Source organism: Bombus huntii, chromosome 1 (genome assembly GCF_024542735.1).
Source record: "Bombus huntii isolate Logan2020A chromosome 1, iyBomHunt1.1, whole genome shotgun sequence".
In the NCBI taxonomy this organism is placed as follows: domain Eukaryota; kingdom Metazoa; phylum Arthropoda; class Insecta; order Hymenoptera; family Apidae; genus Bombus; species Bombus huntii.
In genome coordinates this window covers 20,039,970-20,067,403 of record NC_066238.1, presented here as the reverse complement: position 1 = coordinate 20,067,403, position 27,434 = coordinate 20,039,970, and the positions used below count along the sequence as shown (strand labels likewise).

At 35.3% G+C, this 27,434-nt stretch overlaps 1 protein-coding gene and 2 long non-coding RNA genes across 4 annotated transcripts in view; 2 read left to right on the top strand and 1 right to left on the bottom strand.

Moving 5' to 3' along the window:
- The window catches only part of LOC126864386 (prickle planar cell polarity protein 3-like), a 126,831-nt gene that overhangs the window by 48,047 nt on the left and 51,350 nt on the right, over positions 1 to 27,434 (top strand). The window contains exon 1 of one of the 2 annotated variants that reach the window (XM_050615704.1): positions 22,459 to 22,591. The exons of the other annotated variant lie outside the window; for it this stretch is intronic. Within the exon in view, the coding sequence (XP_050471661.1) occupies positions 22,494 to 22,591 (98 nt within the window). The 5' untranslated portion in view covers positions 22,459 to 22,493. Of the gene's footprint in view, positions 1 to 22,458; positions 22,592 to 27,434 lie in introns of those variants that run through there. 2 annotated transcript variants of the gene reach the window in all.
- On the top strand, positions 4,863 to 8,319 carry LOC126864696 (uncharacterized). The gene is made up of 3 exons (XR_007689305.1): positions 4,863 to 5,520; positions 5,663 to 7,167; positions 7,257 to 8,319. It is a non-coding gene; the product is annotated as an uncharacterized LOC126864696 (long non-coding RNA).
- Positions 8,292 to 9,273, bottom strand: LOC126864690 (uncharacterized). The gene is made up of 2 exons (XR_007689303.1): positions 9,133 to 9,273; positions 8,292 to 9,060 (listed from the first exon to the last, which is right to left on the bottom strand). It is a non-coding gene; the product is annotated as an uncharacterized LOC126864690 (long non-coding RNA).

Sequence of the window (27,434 nt, the reverse complement as noted above, 5' to 3'; positions counted from 1 at the left end):
CCCCACGACTCATATCTTTTAAGTAGAAGAAGCTTAAGACATTAATTTATTATTTTCTATTCCATTTCTATATCAATAAATAAATATAAAATTATTTTTTTCGAATATTTTGTTTTTTAGTAATAATAAATTGTTATGGCTATATATATGTAATTTTATAGTTTATAGTTACATATAGTCTTCGACTGTGAGGTTAAGGGAAATTGAAGCAAATGTACTGTATCGGACCAGTGCAATATAAATTAGCAGTTAGATGGACACTGAAGCTTGGGCATAGAATGTTATTGGATTACGAGGCTAGAAGTCACGTGTCAACTATAGATCGTTTTCCCTAGATAGTAATTTCTTTCTGTAGATAATGTAGCTACAAATAATATTCCAGCATCCCAAGCTTCATTCGACGATATTAACCTCGATGCAATGATCATAGAAATTCCACTTTTCTATGTGATGTATTTTCATAACTATCTGAAATCGAAATTTTGTTTACAAACAAGTGAAAAATAAATAATACCTCGTTTGGAAAATATTACAAATATACAATAAACCAAATTCTACTCTTCCTGTATTCAAGTTATACAGGGTGGTTGGTAAAAAGAAGTCGAAAATATAGAATAAAAATTTTTTTAATTTTTCCATCGAGACAACGATCTACAGCGAGATCCGTTATAACGTACCGCACGCGTACCGAGCGAAAATTCAAAGTCGATTTTCTCGAAAACAAAGCCTCAAACGAAAAATTTTTATTCTATATTTTCGACTTCTTTTTTCGCGTAGAATCACCCCCTTTCCGCTTGTACCACCAGTTACCAACCACCCTGTAGATCTGTCAAAAATTTCCAAATTCTCTATTCCTTCTATTATCTCTGTACTATTAAAATCAGTATTCTCCAATACTTGCTACTTCTTAAAAGTATTCTATTTCCTTTAATCCCGTCACAATTCCATTACATTTCATTGCAGACACTCTGAATATTTATTGGATTGAAATTCAAATCCAATGTAACCAATATTCAAAAGGCAAATATAATTCTCCCTGGAATCCAATCAGGATGCTAGGAAAGACTTGGCCAGCACGTTTCCATTGCTCTGTTTACCGTCAACTTGGCAATAGCAGTTATTTTCAAAAGTATCTTCGATGGTAATCGATGCTACGGCGGGGGTAACTTCCTGGGGGTAGGATTTACGGGCAGGGGATCCATTAGAATCCAGTGACTCGCGCGCAACCAAGGAAATACGGAAGGTTGCAGGGTGGAAGCGGCGAATTGCAACCCCTCGCGGCATACGGCGCGCGTTTTCCATCGGGCCAAATAGAATTTGCGGTCACCGTCGTCGTTCCACCCTGCGGAACCTCTACAAATGCTCAGTCTATCTCTTTTCCACTTTCTATTTCGTAGAAATTTCGTCTCTTGTTCCTAGGAAGCCTCTTTCTGCGAATATTCTACCCTCCTTACGGTATTTCTTATTTCTCACAGGTGTTCTGTTTTCTTTGTGCAGGTTTTATGATCCTCTTAAATTGTTTCTTACGTAGATTTTGGTTTTTGTTCGGGTTATTAGATTTTGCCACATGTAATCACTTATCTATACGCTTTCAGATTAAAGATAATAATACTGAAGGATTTCTTCACAACGTTTTAAACAGAATATACAGGGTGGTTGGTAAATGGTGGTACGAGCGGAAAGGGGGTGATTCTACGCGAAAAAAGAAGTCGAAAATATAGAATAAAAATTGTTTTTAATTTTTTTTTTAATTTTTCCATCGAGACAACGATCTACAGTGAGATTCGTTATAACGAGACGTGATAAAGTGCACGCGTACCGAGCGAAAATTCAAAGTCGATTTTCTCGAAAACAAAGCCTCGAACGAAAAATTTTTATTCTATATTTTCGACTTCTTTTTACGCGTAGTATCACCCCCTTTCCGCTTGTACCACCAGTTACCAACCACCCTGTATATACATCTCGTATTATCTGTTACATATTGCATTTATTGTATATATCATATTATATTATTATTATTTATTATATACATATTATATGTACGCATTATGTGTGTGTTTTTTACTTTAAAATAATTATTTTATTCTATATTTTTTATTAAAAAGAATTTATTCTATGTGTTTGATTTATTGCTTCTTGATATATCTTGTGAGTTTGATAATAAGGTGAAGTGCAGTTTGGATTGGAATTTGGAAACTTGAACTTTAAGTTGAACGTGTGTATCTGGATCTAAGCTTCGTTCAGGTCAATTGAATTTGATGTAGCATGCGCAGGCTTGAACTTAAATTTAAATAGAAGATTTTGAATGTAAATTGACATTTTCGAATTTGAATTTTAAACTGGAAACTTCATTGTATATTTGAAACTAGAAAGTTACATTTGAATGCGAATACATTAAAATATAAATTTGAATATTTTTCTTAAATACGAGTATCATTTTCCAAGTGTTTTTCTCGATATAACGATGACCGTATACCATAAATTAACCAACATATTGCTACCATAATGAAATTCAATCTTCAAGTCTACAGCCCATATTCCAGAACCATTTTCTGGCCGAAATTCCGGCAACTTCTATTTCACTCATAGAAATTCTAAGAGCAGCATCCTGCGGAAATCTCGTCTATTTCTGCAAAATCCTGTCCACGTACCGGTGAATTCTAGGCAATGATCCTGGATTTCGTATATACTTAGATAGAAGTTCCGTGTGTACGGGTTGTGTGCAGAGATTGTCGCAGTATTCGGATGGAAGAAAGAGGAGGCAGCAGGTGGTCCTCGGTTTTACGAGCGGTCGCCAAAGGGCAGTATACCGGATGTCGTTTACATGCGAATCGCTCATCGGGGAGAAACTCTGCCGCGGATAAACTCTGGATTTGCGCGTGCCCGCAATTTATGCTAACTCACTGATTCGACGTCGTTCGTTGAACGCCGATCATGACAAACAAATGGAGGCTGGGCCGCTATCTCCAATTTCATTTCTCTCTTTCACGTTTCATTTCGTTTTTTGTTTTCTTTGTTCAAAGGAGATTGGAATTTTGTTCTATACGCTGATTGGTAAACTGTATTGGTCAAGTTTTTTTTCTGATTGAAACAATAGTCTTAATATGTTCAAAATTACATCAATTTTGATACTAAAGTGTTGTATTTTGAATATATATTATAACTTGGTTATAAGAAGAGTTTTAATAAAATTTTATTCAAACTTAGATTCAAATAGCCAGACTCACATTTAAATATAGATATTATATTATTTCTGATTGAAATTGTAATGGTTGATCCTTTCCCCAAATTGCTTAAGGCTATATCAAATTTTAAATATTATAGTTTGTTTCAAATTTGGAGAGAGAGTTTTAAACAAAGTATCATTCATATTTACATATTCAGGATTAGATTTAAATTTAAAGATTATATAGGCATATTGTTTCTTTAAAATTCAGATAAAAAATCATATGAATTTAGAGTGACTGGGGACAAGTTATAAACCTATAAGTTCAATGTATTATAATATACATATATATACCTGAATGTATATATTCAATCTGAAGTTCAAGTTTCCAAATTCTAGTTTAAATTCCACCTCATGCTGTCATCCATTCCACAAGCCACGCCCACAGGACCACTTCTCATTGTCAGTCTCCCTAATAAACAAATTTCCACATCTTGGACAGCGCCTTAGTCTTTGCTCTAGACAAACGTCCTTAAATTCCCCTAGGAATCTGCAGAACATTCACTATCCATCATACAACCACTTTCCACGTAAGAAAAATCATCAATTCTATCATCTCAATCGACAAGCGTCCCGATCTCGTTATGGACATCTACCCACTTTTTTTATGGAAGATGAACTTTTTTATGGGGCCTTTGAATTTCAAAAGCTTTACATAACCAAGGAATCGCCCCGACGTCGCGACGCCTCTTCAGGAGTCAGGGGTTGATACGTTAGACGCGAGCTCATCAAGAAAACGAGTACCCATCGTGAATACTGATGTGCCACGATCGCGGGGGTAGCTTCTACCCGCCCCCATAATTCCCAGTCTGTCCACCGGTAGCTAGGTTCGGTGAAGTCGGCTACGATTCTTCCTATTTTCCACGGAAGATGAGTTCGTTTCCCTCGTACGATCACTCGTATTGTATTCCAATATTCAAACCGCCTTTGCGATCGTTATCTGAAAATGGAAGACACGAATAATGTTGGAAAGTGGGGAGACAGGTTTTCTTCAGGGAGTTTGCATGATCCGACAGGGATTATCGGAATACAAGATAGGGAATATGAAATGGGGGTATATTTTCGTGTATGGAATTTGATTGGAATGATTGATTTTGTTCTAGATATTTTGTTGTTGGGTATTTGTAACGCAAAAATTTGGATTTGGGGTTCCCAGTATCATGTGGTAGAATTTTGTGATATAATTGTAAAATAATAAAATTGGAATTGCGTTGAAGTTTAATTTCGTGTAGCTTTATTTTGCAAGATTTTATTTCTTATTTATTTAGTTACCAGTTATTCTAGTTTATTGGTTATTTTATTTTATTACTACATATATTACTGTTTTATTTAAATACGAGTAATATTTTAGTATTGTATTCTTTTACCATATCATATGGGTAACAAACATAAGACACATATAATAGAATATTTACAAATAAGAGGAACCTAGACGAAAAGCTTTAATTTAATGTATATTCTTTATTCTGCTCTTTAGAGAAGTGAAAATGTTACTAGCTAAAATACTAAAAAGTTACTAACTAAAATAACATCTTTAAAGTACTATATACAATTATAACCTTCTACGACATGTGAGAATTAAATGAAGAAGATTTCACAAATATTAAATTACACAATGTAAAAATATATAAAGAATGACTACATATTTAAATGAATTGTATGGAAGTGTTCAAATGAGAGCGGCAGACGCATTCATGTAACAGGTATAAAGGCTAAAAACCGACAATATATTATGGTAGAGGAAGGTGGACCGGAAAGAGGCAGCGTGGTCGCGCGGCAGCCGCCACGTGCTTCGAGTCGAGTAGTGGCGAACAGCACCGAACATGGCCGAACGCGAGATTTCATGTCAGAACCCAGTGTCGGAATGCTTTGCTCTCAGTCGTAGGCGCGTGCCACGTACCGCCGTGTCACCAAGTGTGGGTGTTTATTCGTTTTCGTCGTTTTGACATATCTCTTCGTGCCGCTACTCGCATGTTACTCTATTTAACAAATCGTCGACAAATATCGATATAATTTACCACCAACTGTATATTCATCGATTTATCCAATTAATTTATATAATTTAAGTTTAGCTCAAATACAAACTTTTTCGTAATCTATAAGCCGGCATGAGTTTATGACATTATCATTGGTGAAATAGTGATTAAGTGGTTAAATAATATCGAACTAGCGACTCGAAAATTTATCGAATGACGAATTTCAAAGATTGAGTGACGTGCAGTGTCACGTGAAGCGAAATGAAGAATCGCTTAAGAATGTACCGGTGGCAACAACAACGACACATCAGATAAGAGGTAAGCTGAGAAAGAACTGGTAAAGTAATGTTTCGCAAACTGGCCATGGTTTAAGACTTGTTTGGCCAGTTATTCGAAGCGGTATATTTTTAGGAACCTTTTTAGGAACTGCTTAAGAATCTTTTTATGAATTTTCTTCCAGCGCATATTGAGATATGGATAGATGAGATATTTCTTTATTTTACATACACAACACTAGGCTTTTCTACTACGAAATTTTACAAGTCAGTTTTACCAATTACCAATGACACCCTATTGCATTACAATAACAATTTCAGTCACAAATCAAAAGCAACCATACAACTAAGATTGTAAAGTTATAAAATTTTATAACGTACAATCCTCAATTTATTATTTGTCAATTATTACTTATTATTATTACGTACTAAATTATTGTTTTAGAGGAGAACTCGAAGATTCATTCTTAAAAATATGCTTTAAGAATTGGTGGGGATAGCGACGGTTGGTTAATAAAGTAAAATCCAGTTCACTTAAGGCGACATAGTTGTATAATATTACTTTTTCTGAGGAGTCATTTTTGCGTATCACTTCGAGATCTCACTCTGTTCGTCGAAAGGAATACTCCGTGATTCTCATTTGATTTATTGCGACGACGGCCGACTTCGCTGTGACAAGAAACGCGGAACGGAAATTGAAACGGAACGATGACAGAGAGAACGACAGTCTTTGAAGATGCGCCAATTAGGGGGCAAGTTTTCGAGTTTGTCCGCACGAAATGCCAAGGACCGTTACTTAGTGGTGCAGCTCTTTTCAACGCATTTCGCGTTGCGATTTTTAATTAGCTCCCGGTCGACACTAGAGATTAAAGTACCGCGGCATGCATATTCACTGTTGCGGTTAAGTCGTTGGTGTTTCGTCCGTTGGAAAATACTGTGATTCGCGCGGCACGGTGTTTTGAGGTTATGAGTGGAAGAAATAATTTTTCTCATGCGGAACGAGTGAAAAGTTCAAAGTTAAAAAACTAAATTACGAAGGACTAAAGGAGAAAATTCTGTTAAGTAACAATATTTCATTTCTTTATGGTCATATTCAGCTTGCATGTGTAATTATTAATATAACTGATATGTATCTGATTTTGGGATGGTGAAAATGTTTTGTACAATGATTTGCAACTACATTCGTGAACTGTAACCAATTAGTACACTACCGAGACTGTTTGCATTTTTCTAAAAGTTGATTCTTTATTTTATTTGTCTTTGCTCATAAATTTGTAGTAGATACTACTATGTTACGTTTAATTCTTTTATATCATTTTATTTTTAGACTTATCTTTCAGCTAGAATTAACTGTTATACTCCTCAGGCTATTTACATTTTTCTTGAAATTAATCCATTGTTACTCATTTCTATTTAACCATAAATTCATAATATATATTCATAGTAATCTCTAATAACTATGTTATTCTCATAATTTCCGTAAACTTCGCTTTAAAACATATATATGTCAATATATACAATGATTTTAGGTTATCTTTGCTTGTCTTAATCCTGGTGAAACTACCCTGGCAGGTTCGAAAAATGTTCCAACGGTTGAACCACGTCGGTTGAAGACAAATTCCGGGCGAGCTTTACGAAAAGAGGGATCCTTATCAGGGACCTGATCACGACGAACCTCATCCAAGTTGCCGTGAGCATGCAATACGAATCTCCTTAGATCTCTTGCGCTTCAGCCTATCTCTCCCGGCGTTTACCCGAAAGGGATTACTTTCCCATTAGGATCTTGTCTTTCGAGGACAAATAGTCGAAACTCGAGCCGGTGCTACTGTCCAAGCCGCCACGGTGATTTTTCCCCGAGGTGGATCCTCTTATCAGGGACCCTGCAGAGGCCCTCTTTTTTTCTTCAATTTTTACCTCTACCAGCAGGGTTACCTAATACTTCAAAGTGCGCTTACTTCTCTGCCATTACTACTTTACAAGCCCTTTTTTATCTTCTTTTTTATTTGTTTTTATAACAAAGAATAAATTAAAAGTAGGTTAGAAATTCAATAGAGAATAAATTAAAAATTAGAAATACAATAAGAGATACTTAGGGGGCCAAAAGATGTATACACATTTCAACAAAAGAAATTCCATCATTCAATCCAACCTCTGTTAACCCTTTGCAGTCGAGGACTTTTTCGGTCGGGCGAAGCTACTACTTTGGATGATTTAGCGTATACGTGACGCGTGTCCTCCAGCTAGCGTAAAATTAATTTTGTAATATTAATTTCTGTATTTTTTTTGTATGATAATTTATAAAGCATTCACTAAGGTGCATTCTTGAATATCATTGATCTCATTTTTCAACAGTTCAAAATAAAGTCCATCTTTATTTGAGTTAATTTTACTTCCGAAAACCAGTTTTTAGGGTTTCTAAGCTATAATACTCTTGTCATGACCGTCGAATCCGAACTAACGTTGGAGACGTTGTCGGAACCATAGTTTCGGAGAGATATGGGATTAAATATTTTATCTCTCTTTTAAAGTCTAACACTTTACATTTTCTAACAAAGAACATAAAGAGCTAAGAAACCAATTTACGAAATAATATTGCACTTTCAACAATTGGAGATGTCGCCTCTCGCTCGCCACTGGAGTTGTAGCACGGAACGCCGTGTTGACTGAGAGTCGCCCCTCAAATCCAAAGGATTAAAGTGTGTATGTATTTTCTTGGCTCCTTCATAAATTAAAAATTAGGAATTTGATTAAAAGTAAAATAAAAGCTATGTTCAGTATTGGAAATAGATCATAAATAAAGTGACAGTTCAGTGATAAATAAATGACAAAGTTAATTGGGTTATTTTCTCTTCAATTTATCCAAATAATTTTCTTCTTTTTTATCAACTTGTATTTTTCATTCAAAAAGTACCCATAAAAGACGTCATTTTTCCGTTTCGTACTACATATTCGATGTCAAACTGCATCTCTCCCCTCTTTTCTTTCACACCATGTACTCCCCACTCTCTACGGCTACAACGTCGGAAATAATAGGCGTCTCATCAGTCGGAAATGAATGCTTTAGATTACCGCGATAAGCTAGTAAGCGTGAAGCGTGCCTTTAGCTGCAATGCCAACCTCTGACGGTAGGGCCCTCTGTGCGGTTGACGACTTCGTAACCTGAAGATTCGTCAATGTCAGACCCCATTAGCAGCAGCCCTTCGTCTACTGTCGACTCGCTAATTCCTTCGTACGGTAAATACGGTGTAAACGTATATATACGCGATACGTATGTCCTTACAATTATACATAGAACACTGGAAATATCGGTTTAATGGGTTTAACCTAAAATTTTAGTTCAAATTCCATAAATTCAACTATGAATATTTTTTCTCTGCATAAATTATAGATATATTTATTCAGTAATATATAGTCTTGTAAGTTGAAAGCAAACCCAGAATTGAAGTTGAATTCTGATGCAAATAGTTGTAATCTATCTTTGTTATATTTCATCTATAATCTATGCTACGAACAAAATTTGAAAAATGTATTTTTCTGTAGAATATTTCAAAGCAGGCGACGAATGTCTACACATGACAGCACACTGTAAGACAGAATGAAATGAAACAAAACCATAACGAAATATACAATGGCTACAAAAAGTATTTGTACATACCCTTATTTTTGAATGAAGCATTCTTTTGTCAGGTTCTATATCTCATTCCATTTTCATTCAGTTATTACATTTCTGTAGTCACGTAAAAGTACATAGTACCTACTGATATGAAACTTATTATATTTGGACTTGATTAATTAATATATAAATGCTATAATAAATACAACGATCTATACATATTTTTTATAGCCACTGCAGGTCATCATATAACAACAATGCCATCTATCGGCTTTCCGCCACATTTTTATGCAATTATACCCTAGCTTAACATTAAAACATCAGTAATGGACAACAAACCACCGACGAATAAGAATTTATGTAAATACGGTCCATGTTTTTGGTTAACGCGCAGAGTGAGAAATAACAGCGTGGAGGTTGGCGTCCATCGCTTGTCGCTCGCTCGCGAGATAAAGGTTAATTTAACACCGCGTCGTGCTAATGCTGCAATGTACAACGATGCTAACGTTAAACACGCATCGTAAGTCCGTTTCCACGCGAAATCGTAAAGTCAGTGGGGGAAGCACCGTCTACGTTGCATTTTCGACCGTTTTTCAACAGTGCTTACAATGTATTACGAAGATAAGAGCCTCCTCGATTAAACCTGAATTCTGAGGTATCATGCTTCGACGATTCCCGCGCTACTCGAAGATTTACGCGGTACGGAGAATATCCGGCTTGCTTATCGCGTTAAGTAAATCGTTTTGTGGTTACCTTTCGATTTACGTTTACGTTTGCGTACTGCGGAACACCGTTGATACGCTTGGCGAATCGAAAAACTGGAATTAACGTGGAATCTTAATCTTAATCATCTTAATGGAATATAGTAATTATCCCTTTTTGTAGAGTGAATTAAGTGTGAAGTGAAACTTAATATCATTTAAAGGTTATAGTAACTAAATAAATCAATAGAAAAAATATTTGATGCATATTTGACAGGTTTTGGTCTGAACATTAATCGTGCATTCCGATTGGTTGATATTTCTTTTTTCTGTTAATGATTGGTTCAAAAGATTCTAATTATTATGGAGACTTGTAATGATGGAATGTATTTATGATTAACATATGTATGATCCTATTATTGTTCTTACATAAATTACATAAAATTTAAGAAGGTTAAATGGTGTCCAGGTCATTAGGAATAACGAGAGGATACTTTCAAGAATTAATGTACATAAAAATCAGTGTATACGCATAAAATTTAGAACAGTTGGTAAGAACATTCGCTGGCGAAGTAGTTTTATACCTGCGTGTTCTCAACGCAATGCAATTTATAGCTCGCTATGACACGCGTTGATTTATCATAAATGTAAACCGTTTCTTGCCCGTTCGCTTTGTCATACGCTTTTAATTGCTGCTTTTAATGATCGTCATGGTTGTACCTTAAAACCGGCGTTCTGGTAATAAACCTTTTTCTGTATCCGGTGCAATGTTTGGTCGAGATCTAGAATCGAGATCTAGAAACTTCTTGAGGTTATAAAATTATGTTAATAAATCTTCTGGTTCTTTTTCTCTTCTTTTAATTGTATTTACAACTTCTATTTCCGTATTATTATGAATTGATTTTAATGTTGGGATTATGGTTACAAAAGTTCCATTGAAAATACTGATCCAACTTTTGATGACTTTTGAATTCGATACATTCACAACTTAAGCGATCTAATCATGTGTTATAAATTTTGTTGAACTATTTTCACCGCTAATTTTCAGTATTTGCAACTCTAGACTATGACCGTCTACAACCTTCAGTAACCTTTGTCTCACCTTTCAGAACTTAGCAAATGTTATCTCCCTAAAGATAAACTAGTACGATAAGCATAACACGATACTAAATATTACAACCTAACCTTACCAACACCAACCTATAAATATCGTAGAAATGTAAACCTTTAAGGTTAGAAACTTCACATCGATCTTTACCAAATATTTCACTATCACTATCACTCACACTATCACTAAACACTAATTTATTCCTTCGAAAGTACCATATAAATCTCCCAAATTTACATTTTCCTCGAATTTCGATAGACGAGCATCGAACACCACTTACGCGTAACGAATGGGAAAAGTTTTTTCGATTCCATTGTGAAAGAGAAAGCGATAAGGCCGAGGAAAAAAGAACGTGAAATTAACAACGGACTCGTTATTTGAAAGGAAAAGATGCAAGGGACACGTCTGAAACCCTCGAGACCAGATTAGACACGGCTCAGTGGAAATGAAGAAGGAAAAGAAATATATGGCGTCAAATATTTAACTTAGTGTGTTGTATCATCGAAATTGGGACAAAGAGAGGGGAAGTTGAATTGTGGAGGGTGTTAAGATTTGCAGGAAAAGAGATTCGTTGAAGATCGTTTACGATCGACAAATACAAGGGATCCAATTACTAATGACCAAGTGCTTAAACCAAGATGGCTGTTTGAAGCATTGACTATATGTATGTATACAATGACTCATACTATTTCCTGTCTTCAGTATTGCTTGCATAGGATTAGAAACATATGGTTATGTCGATATCTAATTTGTTGCGTAGATCAGCTCTCTAAATATTAAAGAAGAATAGAAACCACTTGATCCATATTTGACAGATATTGGATCAAATATCGTTCGAGCGATCTGATTGGTCGATGCTTGCTCATTGGTGACTAATTTAAAGAATTCTAATTCTTATGAAGTATATATAAAATCTTTACTATGTTGGAATTTACTTGCAATTAATAGATACGATGTCGAGGTTGGTGAAATTACTCTTCGTTGATTTGGGACAACCATTTAAAAATCAATGAAGAACTTAATGGTGCGCCGATGTCACATTTTTTTTCATCTTCATTTGATGATAACTTTTTCTCACAGGGTAGACAAATGAAAATTTTGTTCGGACGAACTTGGACAGATTGTGTCCTCGGACAAACGAATACTTTTTGCTGTTTTTTTTTAAATTTGCATTTGATAGTGCTTCATCGTCCTACGGTCTTGTTAAACCAAAATTTTTCTTTGCAAAAGACAAAACTCCCTAAGGGCAAGGCAAGTAACATCTATGCGCATGGCACATACGTAGTAAGTTTCGAGTATCGACCTTCGATGCAACGACAACCCTTCCTTACGGTGCATCAATTCGCCTCGATGTTCTCCACCCAAGCACGAACGACGTTTCATGAACCGTGAGTTACGAGGATAAGAGAAAGTTGCGCGCGAGGCGCGACGCTTGAAAATATGGCGGGACCGCGTTTATATGCCGCACAAGGAGATTCCACGCGAGAAAGGGGTCTGCCATGCCGGCGAGTCTGAAACCTTTTAAAAATATCCAACGGCCGAAACGAATGGCACAGCACGGCGAGACGACCGAAATAGAAAGTCGAACTGGGCGATCTCGCCATCTGGCTAGTTCTTTTTTAAGTTAGTACTTGAAGTCTGTGTCTGGTGTTCTCTCTCTCTCTCTCTTTATTTCTCTTTCTTTCTCTTTCTATCTCTCTCTATATATATATGTATATATATTTTATTTTATTTATTAAAAACAATATGAAATATATATACAAGGTGTCACATAATATTTGAGGGATATTAATACTAATTTATAGAATCGATTTCAGACATCAAGACAATAAGAAAACTTGAGAAATATGAATTATAAATGAGATAGAGAGAAATGTCCATCAGCTAATTAATACTCATTTCTGGTGTAAAGTACTATTGTTTATAACATGAAAAATAATTCGTAAATAACATTTCTATTGTTTTAATGTCTGGGATCGATCTTATATAAAAATATTCACCACATATTTCACGAAACTCTGCAAAATATTCAAATTATTTGGAACAGTGTAACTAAACGGTGAAGTTGTATAGTCGAATGTAGATAATAAATAAAATTACATAATTTGTAACAAATCACATAATCTTATAAAGACTTAATAATAAACGTTAGGAGATTGTTAAAATTATTGAAAGAATATTTTTATTATATATTTTTTTCACGACTTAAGAAAAGAATGATCCTAGATAAAAGTGACAACCTCACAATAAATCCATGCTACTTGTACGAAAATGTGCCTTCTTCCCTACGTCAGAGGAATGTGCCACGAGGCATAAAGAAAAACGAGCAGGGCGTGTATTCGAAGGATTTCGATTCCCCGCCAGATTTCGTTGTCACTGGCCAAGCTTCTCTTGATTTCTCGATTTCCCTCCACGACACCTTCGCGCACCAGGGTAAATATTTGATGTGATTTTTCTTCTTTCTAACCCATCCCCTCTCCAATCTTGACGCGTTCATCCACAACCATCAGATTCGTACCCTTGTTACTTAGTTCCTTCCTTCTCTCCTATCTTTCTCTTATTTTTCCCTTCGAGTTGGCACGTTTTCAATGATAATCCCTTACTACCCCCCGTTTGTTAAACTTTTAGGACCATTGTTCTCCGTACCCTGCATTTCTTTCTTTCTTTTAGGATTCAGAGGGAATTCTTTTTGATCGTTAATAATTTATCTTTTTAAGTATGATTTTATACTTTTAAGGGGGTATTCTGGTCTAGAAATTTGAAAAAATCGAAAATTTTTTTCTTCATATTTCCAAAGTTTAGACATTTAAGAATATGCCCCTAAAAGGATTTTTCGAAATTTCAATTATTTTATGGTTACAGCCATTTTTGTGACGCAGCATCTGCTTCGGTCCGACCGGAACAAATGAACAGTAGACGGTAGACGTTGTCCGAGTAAACTTGTCTCAAAACTTTAAACGCGTTTTTCTCGAAACTACTTTTTTCGAGTTGGCGTGCACGATATCTCAAGTTCTAACGAACCGATTTATTTAAAATTTGGTCTGAATATTCCTTATATACTCCTCTATCGTCCGGACCACGCTCAGCTCAAAATCTTTAATATTATTATTTTTTAAACGTTCGGAATTGTCAAAGAAACGTGCGAAATAAGAAATTTTTTTTCAAACGGCCGTCATTTTGTGAAAAAATGTTGCATTGACTTTTCCAAGATTCAGACGATAGCGGCATCCATACTAATTAAGAATCTGTTCACTTTTTTTGTTTCAAATGACCAGAAGGGTTGATATCATGCACGCCACGACACTCCATTTTTTTGGCAGCACCCACTTTGCCAGCTCGTAACTTTTTAAATATTGAGTTTTTTTTCAGTGAACTTTTTACGTAATCTCGAAATATCAATAAACAAATGCTAAAAAGGAGGATAGCAAAAATATTTTTTGTTTCACCTGTACAGAGCTTCAAAAATCGCCCGAAATTCATGCCTCTAGACCAGAATACCCCCTTAAATAAGTTTCACTACATTCAACAAATGCAAGTTTATGTTCTATGAGCATAACTAAGGAAGTGAATATAAAACCCAGGCTGAGAAGGAAAACAATCCGCTAATTGTTCAGAGCAATATATTCATATATTTTGGTTATTCACAATCATTAGTGTCGATTAAAGTCTAAAACCTATACCAAAGATATGCAAATGAGAAGTATATGAAAAATTATATATATAGTCAAGGACAAATATAAGTTTTTAGAGAAATACTAAAACTTCCAAAAATCTATAAAATTTGTATTTGGAATTTCCATTTGAAACGACCAAAGTAATCCTCCTCGAAATTCTCACAATTTATAATATTTTTCTTCCAAATTGTCAAAGTTCGTAGAATTTTCATCTGTAATTACCAAAGCCTATAGCATTGCCATTTAAAACTCTCAAAGTCTTTCAAACTTCCCCTAAAATACCCCAATTTTTTAATATTTCCAATCTAAAAAACTACTAAAAACTACAAATTCTGCATCCCAGCGAAAATTCATCGCCTCCCATTTACTCGTTTCCTCTCTTGTACATTTTCTCGCACATCCATCTATTCAGACACGCATTCCGCCCCTTTTTGTCATTGCCTTTTTTACGAAGACTTGGATAGTTTCAAATCACGACGGGGGGCGTGTTTGCATCGCAGGCGGCGCACTCGATGAAAATACCGCCTTAACCGTTTCGAGGGTTGTAAAAATGTGTGGGGGTGTCGCGTGCGCACATGGTACACGCATCATCGCGGTAGGAAAGGGTTTCTTCTGTATGTTTATCTACCCTCCTGCCTACTATACAACTGCACGATAAGAGCTACGATTCTCGCTTCAACCGCACAGATAACACAACTAAAAGAAAAAGAGAAGAGAAGAAAAGACAAAGAGCTTTATGATCTCCGTGGAATTCTCGTCGATGGAAGAAAAAAAATAGAGGGTAGTTCTAGAGGTAGTTTTTCTTGTAATCCTAGAATCTTTCTTGAATTAGTCAGTCAGCTTTTAGCATAAAATTGTTGATTAGACTTTTGTAGTCTTCAGAGCGATTTGCATGATGCGGAGCAATTTGAATAGATATGTACATAAGGCAAAGGGGTTTTACCAAAGTGTTTTATGTACTTTGTGTGTTTATAAACGTGTATAGGGTGTAAAAAGTAGCAGGAGTAATAAAATGAAAAAAGAGAATCTCGTTTAAGAAATTCCAGATACCCTTAATCTTAATTTGAATCTTAATGGAATTTTGATTGATATGACTGTTATAATTGCTATATAATTCTTTGTACCATTTACGTACACAGTAAAATATTATTTCACGAATTTTAGTCGACTTTTTCAATTACCCTTTTTTTACCATTATAAAAATTAATTGTTTAAATTAGTCGTCTATATCTTTTCGGTTACCTCTCGTCCCATCTTCTATCGTTAAAACATTTCTTAAGTTTGATAAAAATATTTTTGAAAGAAGCTTCAATTATTGATTGAAACTTAGCTATTTATCATTATTTTAAATAGTTCAAGAATTTTGCTTGACACGTGTGATTTCTCATTTTAATTGTATAGCAAAGTTCTTTTTTAAATATTTGGATCTTCAGGATTTTTTCTTTTTTTTTTTTTTTTTGGAGCCATCAGTGGTGAAAATTAGAAAAGAGGCAAAGAAAGACGGGAAATTTGGTTGACTAAGCAAACGTTTAGATAAATCAATAAAGCAGCTTTCTTCCGGGGCGTTCGAACCCACAAAAATCGCCCCCGTACAACCCTTCCCTTGGAACATCGTACTGCACGCGATCCTATCGGCGAGAACCGACAAACGCTTTATTTGTGGTGATCGGATAACACTTGTGAACAGACGAAGAAAAAAGATCGTATTGCTAAATCAGCGACTTCCTGTTTTCGTTCTTCACTGGAAGCTTTCATGCGTTTCGAAGAACATGCGATTCACGCTAATATACAAAATCGATAGCCTTAATGAGAGGTTATGTTTCCACCATATTGGAATGTAAAATGAAATTAAAGAGCATTTAGGGAAGAAAGTTTTATTTACTTTTTTTTTTTTTTTTAATGAAATTCTTAGTACTATCGAATAATGTAATTAATATCGAAGGATTCATTTTGTTCATTCTTGCTACGGTTTTTAAGCTATTGTGTTATTTCAGCCGTTTATTATGAGAATGGGGTTAGGTAACTACATGGGGGGGGGTAACTACATTTTCTTTAACACTTTGCAGACTGGAGACGCGAATTCGCGTCTTTTATTTTCCAACTTTTGGCGACGGGAGATGCAAAGTCACGTCTTATATATTTCATGCGGTATCCTATGAAAATGTTAACTACTGTTAAATAAAACAGTAAAAAAGAAACAGTGGATGCTATAAGTGAAATGTTATGAATGTATTTTTACATTATGTACTGAATATATTGAATATATTTTTAATTGTTTTTAAGTATATTTCTTTTATATTTAAATAGAATTTAGTAGAATAATAAATTTTGCTCGGTATCTCTCCATCGGGGAAATTGTTTTCTAACATATTGCACTAAGAAGCTTTACTAGAAGTATCGTTGATTTTTAATAAAATATTACGCTTGTTAAAAGCTGCGCGGAAAGTTCGTTTCGATTTTTAGGGAATTTGATCAACATAAAAAATCATATTGAAAAGCTTTACGCGAAAAAACTTGAGACCTTCTGGAAGGATGGAATATTCAAATTGCGTGAAAGATGGAGAAAGCTTGGGGAACAAACTTTTTTTTTTTATTTATTTATTTTACAATTTTACAATTTGTCCAGTAGGACATTTGGTAAAATATTATAGCGGTGTGCTAATATAACATGTGTGTGGCTACCCCCAGCGGGGTACCATCATCGTGTTGGGGAACAAACTGGCACCTATACAGAGTGGTTGGTAACTGGTATTACAAGCGGAAAGGGGGTGATTCTACGCGAAAAAAGAAGTCGAAAATATAGAATAAAAATTTTTCGTTTGAGGCTTTGTTTTCGAAAAAATCGACTTTGAATTTTCGCTCGGTACGCGTGCGGTACGTTATAACGGGTCTCACTGTAGATCGTTGTCTCGATGGAAAAATTAAAAAAAAATTTTTATTCTATATTTTCGACTTCTTTTTTCGCGTAGAATCACCCCCTTTCTGCTTGTACCATCAGTTACCAACCACCCTGTATAATTCAATAAATGTATATCGAATCTTTCTGATTACTCAAAAAATACGCGGGAATTCAGGCTATGGCTTATCAGAGCACATAAGTCCTCAAAGTGCTAACAATGAGATATCTAAGAATTCGCATCTCATACAATTAAAAAATACATATAAACAAAAAGTTGTATGAATATGTATATGCTAGAAGTTTTAATCGTGTTTTGTAGATTTTTAAAACATCTAAGCTTATCATACAATGATTCTTGTAAGAATACAGTACAGAAGAAGAACGTGAGGAGTTGCCTCACTTTCGTAATTAATGAATTATGAAAATCGTAAACAACAATTTCTTTATTTTTGAGATATTGTTCTTATTATTATTTTGTATCTGTTCGGGATTTTGAGTGGCCGTCCGTTTATGGCTCGGACGGGCCCTATCCTTTCTTTGAGAAGTTCCGAAGTACCTGTCCTGCCCGAGCTGTAAACCTAATGACACAGAGATCAGGGAAAACTCCTGGAAAAAATCCCAGAGGAAAACTCCTGGAAAAAATCCCAGAGGAAAACTCCTGGAAAAAATCCCAGGGGCAAACCCGATCGGGGAGGCACGATGGACGGACAAGACCCAACGGCTGGTGGGGAGAATCGACAACATACTAGGAGAGTCATCGTCAGAACATCGTACCGTGCGGGTGAAATACTAGAATCATCAACTGAGCGAGTGAAATACTTCAGTCTCAACAAGACCTTACCACCGTCGTGTTCATAACAGCAAACTTTACCTTTATACAACAAGGGCAAATAAAGTGCTAAATTACGCTAACACTCAATCTACTAAACCTCCTCCGCCTTGAGTGTTAAGTCATTCAAAGTACGCGATATCGACCGATCGGTTTGACCTGACTGGTCTTTAGTTGATAAATCGCAACAGTATCATAAACGTCAATTTAATGTCAACTTAAAACGTCGCCCTCGTCTATAATTCCGTTTCTTTCGATTCGATTAAAACACCTATTTTCTTTACCTAACTCGCTATCCTCTTCCGATTTTAAGATTCTTCACTTATTTATATTAATGTGTTTTATTTCTAAAATATAAAATAATACTAACCTTAGAATTTAAATTAAGAAATAAAATTAGAATTAAAATTCGAAATATAAAAGTGTTACCTGTACTAATAACCTATATCAGTATATGGTGTTAACACAATTTAAAACAATAAATCATTCAAAATGACTGAAATTTACATATCAACCGAGAGAACATAACATATGGAGCTGTTCCACTTTCACAGCAAATAACCACATTTTCCATTTACCAACCGAATTTATAATGACCTACTTTATGTAGCATATACTTAAAATCTGGATGTTAATTTGGTAGTAAACTATAATTTCGTGTTTAATAAAACGAGGTGAAATCAAATTTTTTTTCAGAAATGGAGTTGCTTGCCCTACTTTCATAATAAACGACAATGCAATTTTACAAAGTTATTTTTTTGTATTTATATCTATTATATTTAAACCCTATATTTCATTTTAATCCTTCCAAATTTCTTCATCCTAATCGTGCACGTAGTACAGTTTCTTCTGGTTCCCTTCTAGTCATTTAAATTAAAAATTTTGATCTGTGTCATAAATGAAAAGAACGTTAGGAAGTAGTTTGAGTGTTTCTTGACTTGATATAAGTATTCACATAAAACAACTAACATAATATTTTTTATGTGCAATAATTTACTTGCTATGAATTGTTGCAAAGTCTACAATATTATATATAGGGTGGTTGGTAACTGGTGGTACAAGCGGAAAGGGGGTGATTCTACGCAAAAAAAGAAGTCGAAAATATAGAATAAAAATTTTTTTTTTAATTTTTCCATCGAGACAACGATCTACAGTGAGACCCGTTATAACGAGACGCGATAAAGTGCACGCGTACCGAGCGATTATTCAAAGTCGATCTTCTCGAAAACAAAGCCTCAAACGAAAAATGTTTATTCTATATTTCCGACTTCTTTTTTCGCGTAGAATCACCCCCTTTCCGCTTGTACCGCCAGTTATCAACCACCCTGTACTTTCAATAGTTTTCATAAATAAGAAGACATAAGTTTCCATAATTATTATTTTAATTTAATTATTTCAATTATTTATTTATTAAAAAATATGTATTTTATTTTTTTCAAAACCATCGAGATTCAATCGCTAGCTTCAGTTATTTTTCCCATAATTTTTTCATCACAACGAAGATATTTAAAAAGATGCTTATCGAAAATGGATGATAAAAAATGGTTTACCACCGATAAGCAGATTTTCCAATCAGTAACATATAATATGGATACGTTTTGATCGAAATCGTGCACCAGATGCGAAACGCGTCGCATCTCCGCCCGCAACCCTACAACAAGGTGGTAGAGGGTTGGAACGCGGTTCTCTACATCAAATTTTCTCCTCGAGGAGGGCCCCATGTGTCGCGATCTGCGTATGCAAAACGGTAATCGAAATTCGCGTTGCGTACTCACGTGGGTAACGACACTCTGGAGAGAACGATGTCGAACGACAGGCTCGCGGTTCGATTCGAGGCGAGAGATTGTCTCCTGCGTCTGAAACGACAGGGGTGAACGCTATGGATGAAGGTTATGGACTGAGATTCAACGTCGATGAGGACTGAGCGAGGGCGAATATCGTGAATTGGAAACAAAATTCGAATATAAATTTTTTTTGCTGAAAAAAACTGGTACATCTTCTCTTTCCTTCCTCTTTCATTTTTTCTTCTTTTTCCATTAGCTTTCTTTGCTATTCTATCTTTATATACGTGTACGGGTTGCCAGAGAAAATGAGTCCTCAGAGCTGGAGGATGCTAAAGAAATACGCTTCTCGTTTAGTTCGAGATCTTTTCTTCTGTTCATCCTTTCGTCGTATAGAAAATTTTGTACATTTTCTTCTTCATTCTATTCCTTTATATCAGTCCCTTTTGAATTCTTTAAAAGATGATACAGATGGCATGGCAATCTAACAAGAGTAGCAGCGCACTTTATTGTATCCTAGCATCCCATATTAGTTGTTCTAAAATTAGATTTAAAATTAAAAAGAAAATTTTCATACCAATAACAAACAAATTTTAGATATTTACATTCTCACCACATCCGCATAAATACGATAAATAAATTCCTACCAATTTAATCAACATTTGTTTTGTGTATTTTTTTTATTTATATTTCCCCTTAAATCCGTCTTCTTCTCGATCAGAAGATAGTTCCTTGTTAATTCTCATTCGCATCTCCTCTGTTCTTCTTAAGGATGGCTATAACTTATGTATTATCTCGCCCTCGCAGCAATACAATGCGTCGATCGACCTCGCGAAGCCACGAAGGTTCGCATCGTTTAACTCGGACCGTTTGGACTCGTGTGACAGCGTCTGTCGGGCTTCTTATTAGTCATAGGCCGTGATGGGTAGTCGGGGGAACCCCTCGTGGACAACGTATCGAATGTACTTCGATGCACGCCGCGCGAGGGGGCCCTGTGCGTGAAGGGGCGCGCCCCCATCACCATCATGCACCCCGCTATACCATGTCCTTAGCTAGTGTTTCGCACGACGCTCGCCCGGTCGCCTGATCCTAGCGTTCGTCCTAACGAAATAACGCGAGTATCATCCACTGTTTACCATTTTCCTGCTAGTGGTTATGGTTTTCGCGTTCGAGGGTGGTGCAAGTGTTGCGGAGGTGAATACAGTGGATGGCGATAGTGTGGAAGTGCTGTTGGAAGAGTCATCTGGTGGATTTCTGAATGGAGGAGCCACCAGAATGCTAGGAAAATGTTGTAATGGAGGGGGTTACAATGTTGACAAAGCTTGTATGGTGAAGAACGAGTTTCTCTTTTGAATTTTATTCTTTGGGAAGTGTTATGGCTGAATGAAAGAATTTTATTTAGTAGGTTGTCCCAGAAGATTCTTTCGTTCTCTAAGGAAATAATTAAATACATTTTTTGTTTTATAATTTTATTGAATTATGTATGATCCATTTTGTAGTAATAAAACAAATGTATAATCCATTTTGTTGTAATAGAACAAAATGGATCATACGTAATTCAATAAAATAATGTAAAACAAAAAATGTGCATCTATTATATTTCCTTATAAAGCAAAAGAAACTCTTGGGACAACAATAATAGATGTAGGGATCAAAATTCCGTGATTTTATAAACATAATTCAATTTGCATCTCCATTTTGAACGATTGATTGAATTATATTAATTTGATAATGATGGTAATAACAATAATAATTTCATTAGCGATCTTATTTGTGATTTTGTATCTTTGTATTTTCACAAGGTTGAAATAATTTCCGTAATTTAAATATTCTTCCATAAAACTAAAGGCACAGAATTTTCCTACGTCTGTCTCTTATCTTACTCATGTAGGAAAATTAATCTGAGTGCATAAGATATTTACCACAAAACTAAATCGAGTTTCTTGTGTTGTATTTCTGTAACAAAATTTTGTCCACAGTTCTCTCTATCAAACTAAGTTCCTCTATGGAAAAACCAAATAAATATGTGAATACTGAAATTCTATTAAATATACAAAGTATTTTTATACCAAAATATGAATAATTTATAACAATATACCAAACTACCTGATACTCTTACAAACTATAAAGCAAGGATAAACATCTCCAAAGAGAATATTATTTAAATGTGATACGAAACACTGTCGTTGAATTTCGAGCACAGAAGAGTCGAGGATAAACAAAGAGAAATGGCAAGCAGCTTAGCTCGGCTCGATATTGGGATTTATGCGTCGAGGGGAGTACGTGGACGATAATTCGCCGCGTAGCGGCGATCATGGAGGCGTTTACTCGTACAGTGTTTCCTTCTATACCATTGTACGCCGTGGACTTGCAATTTTTTCAACGTTTCGAATATCGTGGATCGTGGAAGGATGAGGCGTTTGTCTCACACGCGGTTTTACACTGGCGAACGCGTCAGGTGGCATATGATCAACGTGCAGCACTCTCGAATAGGATTCGCGAACATCAGGTAATTTTTCTTCCACTCTGGATGGGTAGATTTCCATGATGTTAGAGTTTGATATCATCAGCTCCCTCGAGAGTTTGGTTAGAGTGCCTTGGAAGGGAGTTTAATGCATGGTTGGTATGTGCTTGTTCTAAGTATAGTGATGAAAATTATTTTGCGGTTTTTTTTCAATTTTATTTTAAGTGTGACTTAAACAATTTTAAGTATAATTTGAACAATAGTTTATAAGTTAGAAAGTAATTGAGTAATGAAAAAAGAATAGAATTTGTAATAAAATTTATGTTCTCTTTTAAATATTTCTTTATTATTGTTTGTAAATTCTTTTGTTATTATTTTATTGTATCTTGTCGTTTTGTTCTATTAGTATTAATCTGAAGGATTTGATTGTATTTTGAGCTGAAGATATTTAATGCATTAATGAATTGAATAGTGTACAATATTTTTCAAAAATATTATTGATAATGATTCCCTAAATAGTCCTAATGAACGTGTTCTCCAAAGTCTCGTTAAATATGTTCGCTCTAAATGCTTTGTTCACTCTTAAGAATTCACCCTTCAGTTCGTGTGCAAACGGTACTATTCAGCCGGCATTTACACTTGTTAGACACAGTCACACCCTTCTGCATTCTACAAAATTATTACACTTATGTTTCCACTATAGTTTCCGTGAAAATCTTCAATTACTACAATTCTAGAAAAAGGTCTTCTAAAGATACTCATTTAGTTAATTTAACATATTCAGCTCGTTAACCTGATTAATTGCGACCTTATTAATTGTGTGCTAAAATATTCTTAATAAGATATGTAATTAGTATAATTAACAAATAGTAGAATAATCGTTTATCTCTTTCAATAAGTGACTAAATTAAAATTGGCATTCTTATTGATCAATGGATTGATAATAAGACAGTCAATCCAACTCAAAAACAAAAAATCAGCTGACTTATTAATTTGCCCGAGGAATCTGTAATTCGAATTTTAATTTGGGTTTAATTTGTTCATGCTCTTATAGCACTCTTCAAAGATCCCCAAAGTTTCTAATAAGAGAATTTATTTTTGGCACACCGAAGAAGCATAGTAAGTGCAAATGGCGGCCAGGATCCGGTGAAAGAGCGTATTAATATAATCCTATAATTCCGCCGGATGTTCCGCTTGTACTCGCTCCTCGGTCAGCCGTTCCGGCGTCAGTATCAATTACTTTACCCTTGTCAACCCGGTTAACCCTCCGCGGGTCTGGTGAATCGGCCTTTCGACCGTCTCGTGTCAACATCTTCGCCGGGTGAGACGCATCCCCGTGAAAACCTGAAAATTCGCTCTAGGTTTCTATGGAAGGGAGAATTAAGAAAGTTGAGGAATTGAATTTGAAATGAGGCGAAGTGAATTAGACAGGTTTGTTATTCATAAATGGCTTTGAGGTTAGGTAGAGTTAGGTAGAGTTTGGTCGCAAATTTTGATGACAGTTTAGAGATTTGTGATTTTGATGAGGATGAGGATAAAATTCTGAGTTCTTTGAAGAAATTCTAGAACTTTGAACAGCTTAAGAATTTAGTCCCCAGATTGATTGATTACTTTATAGAACTTATTTGTAAGCAACATTTCAGTCGAACCTTGTATAGGTTATATTATTCAAAATTTAATCTTCTTTAAAATTTGATCACCCTAGAAACCTTTGTACGAAGTACGCACAAAGTAATCTTCCTAATCTTAAATATAGAAAAATGTACGTCAATTTAATACGCTCATCCTTCTTTTATTATATAACATTCGTCTTTGCTATTATTGTATTGATATTCATATCTGTTTTACCCATAGAGTTATCAATTTTCACTCTTAAACCTAACCCAACAAAAGACCCTTCGTTACATATGTAACCATCCTAACCTCTCCCAACAGGAATCTCAATAATACCATACGATCTTTTCTCATTTTGAGTTCAATTTATCCATTCTAGAAAAACACGCATTATGTTATATTCATCGCACATATATGATACATTTTACGTGATTTTCTTACTAACCAGCTGTCAGTTGATGAAAAGCACAGAAAGTAGATGTCAGAAGCTAATCCCTAAGTTTGACATAAGCTGTGTCTGAACAGAGAACGACTGCGCCTCTGGTATCTTAATTCGCGACGAATAGGTTAGGTGGTGCACACGCCGGAATCCCTAAATCAGGATTAACGGGGAGATACAGCGTTGGCGGTAATCCTTCGCGTGGCGAACTAATGTCTCGTTCGCGCACGTCGGACGTGTTTTGCCCCGGTCTGATATAATACGTTTTACCCGAGTTCTACGAGCGTGTTTAGTCATCCCACTCTCGCAATTACGCTTAATATTAATTTTGTCTTAAACTAACAGCCTGTTTCCGGAGGAAACAGAAACGAAGGGAATACCGTGGCGAGAATTCTCATTGACACAGCGACTTTCAGTATGTGTAACATCTTAGAAATGTTATGATGATCTGTTGCAATGGGTGGATTAGGTTAAGTTATATGTTTACACGACTTGATCGTAAAGGAAAGTGAGATTAATAGAACTTTTTCTTCATAGTCGGATTATATTTCACCATTTAAGTCTTGTTGGTACTTATTAGGGTAAAATGTGAGAAGGGAAATTATTAGTAAAGAACAAATTATTAATCTACTGAATTTGTATTGATTGAGATATTTGATATCGGTTTTATTCAAAATGATTTGTGTATTGATCATTAATTTACAATTTGTTAATGATCGAAATCCAAAATTGAAAGAAACAATAAAATCTTGTAACATATTCTCCATCTCACTATACAAGAATAATTGCTCAGAAAACTAATCTCCAATTTGCATGAAATTCTTCGAACACCAAAAATTTCAAACGCGAAGAAATATGTCTATCACCGGCTTCAAAAGAAAAAGGGAGGGAGAGGAAGAAAATTTATGAAGAGAGAAAGAGAGAGAGAGGGAGGGGGGGGGGGAGAGTACCAACACAATACAAGAATCGATTTTCGCCGTTACCGCACACTTCCATTCTCTTCCCTTTCATTTATCCTTTTCTTCGGATGGACATAAAGAGAATGAGAAATACGAAGTGAAAGAGACCGTGGACCAAACAAGACGAACAGTTTTCTCGAGGCTATGTCGAAGATTTGCTCTCGCAGAGGCCGCTCGAGTTTCGATAGTACGTCGTCGGCTGAATACCAAGTACCCGGCCAATGGGACAAGGGGATGATCGTGGACGTTGCTTCCAAGGGACGTCTACTTGAGAAAAATGATCGGAGGAGACGATCCAGGCTGGAGACTCGTCCTGGCAATAAAACGATTCTATAGGGACGAGTTGGTCCGTCGTTTTGGCTCTAGTGACTTTTCGTGGTCTTTAGTGGTATCGGGTTTTATGGACGGATGATGGAATTTTGATGGAAAAGTTTGGATCGTTTAGGAGAAAAATGGTATCCAAGAAATCTCTGTCGTATCATGATTTATTTATTTTTAAACCACGATATAAGACATTTTTAAAGAAAAGTTACGGATTTTCGAGTGTATGGAATGATTTGAAAATGGAAGTATTTTATTTTGCAATTGTTAATTTTATCATATTTTACTAATTTAGAAATAAAAAACTTAATTTTATAACGGACCAATTATGACTTCTCAGTTTGTTATTGTTATGTTTCCGGAAATATAAGAGTATACAATAAATATGTATAATAAAGATTTCTAAAAATATCTAGACAAAGTGATCTACAAAGAATAATAATTAAGTCAAATAGTTATAAATATTCGAAACAAAATTCTTCAAATGTACGCAGCTTTTGAATCGCTCGGTATATCGTGACGTTTAAATACTGGCTCATCGCATGCATACATATGTACTTGGTCCCATTCCTACTCTGCAAGGCTTAATGTCAGCAACCAATCCTGCCAGCCGACAGCCATGTACGCCGGGTTGCCGGGCTACAGGTGCAGATTGCACCGCGGGTGGTTGGCTTTCTAGGCTTCCGAGAACAAAGATCCGCTTTCTATTTGTCTGAGGTATTTGTCTGATGTAGACGACGTCTACCGCGATGAAGCTCGATTCAGGGAAGAAAGCTTGATTCCAAGACGATATAGACGCAATGGAGCTTCGTTGTGGAACAAGGAAAGAGAGAACTTGTATCGCGATCAAGAGATGAGGTGTATTTAACGAGGCTCAACAGTAGTTCTCGTTGGAGCTTCTAACTTTTGACGAATTAGTAGACTATCAAAAGTAACGATATTTGGTGAAATTACTTAAAGAGGATACAATTTATTTATCTCTCTTTTAATCTTTTCTGAGTATTTTAGAAATTCTACATGTCAATTTATTGAAGTCAAACACCACATTGTACTTTTCTCTAATTCATACTTCAATATGGTTCTAATATTTTCTGTTTTAATCATTCCAAACAATCAATTTTATTTCATTTTCTAAACTTATTTACTGACAACTTAATTTAGGCATTCTCAACATCGCTGTAATTCCATTAAACAAGACCATCGCATTTCAAAAAAGTCATGGTCCAAACCTCAGAGAACCTACGTATTAAGTGCATACAGTAATAAATTTAAAAAATGATAAATAACATGTTATTTAAAATATTCTATGTCTATGCGTGTAACTAATTTAAGGAGTCCTTCAAATAGCACTGTTACAAATCTTTATGTATGAAAACCAAATAAAAATGATTATGTGAATATTAAGAAACGTATTAAACATTAAAAAACATTTCTAAAAGAAAAAAATCTCTGCTAGAGTGTAGAAGGGAGCAGTAACAAAGTAACAAAGCACTCAATACTTTAGAATCCCCTTTACCTCTTTCATCATTAATGTCTTCTCGCGGCTCCAGTTCGT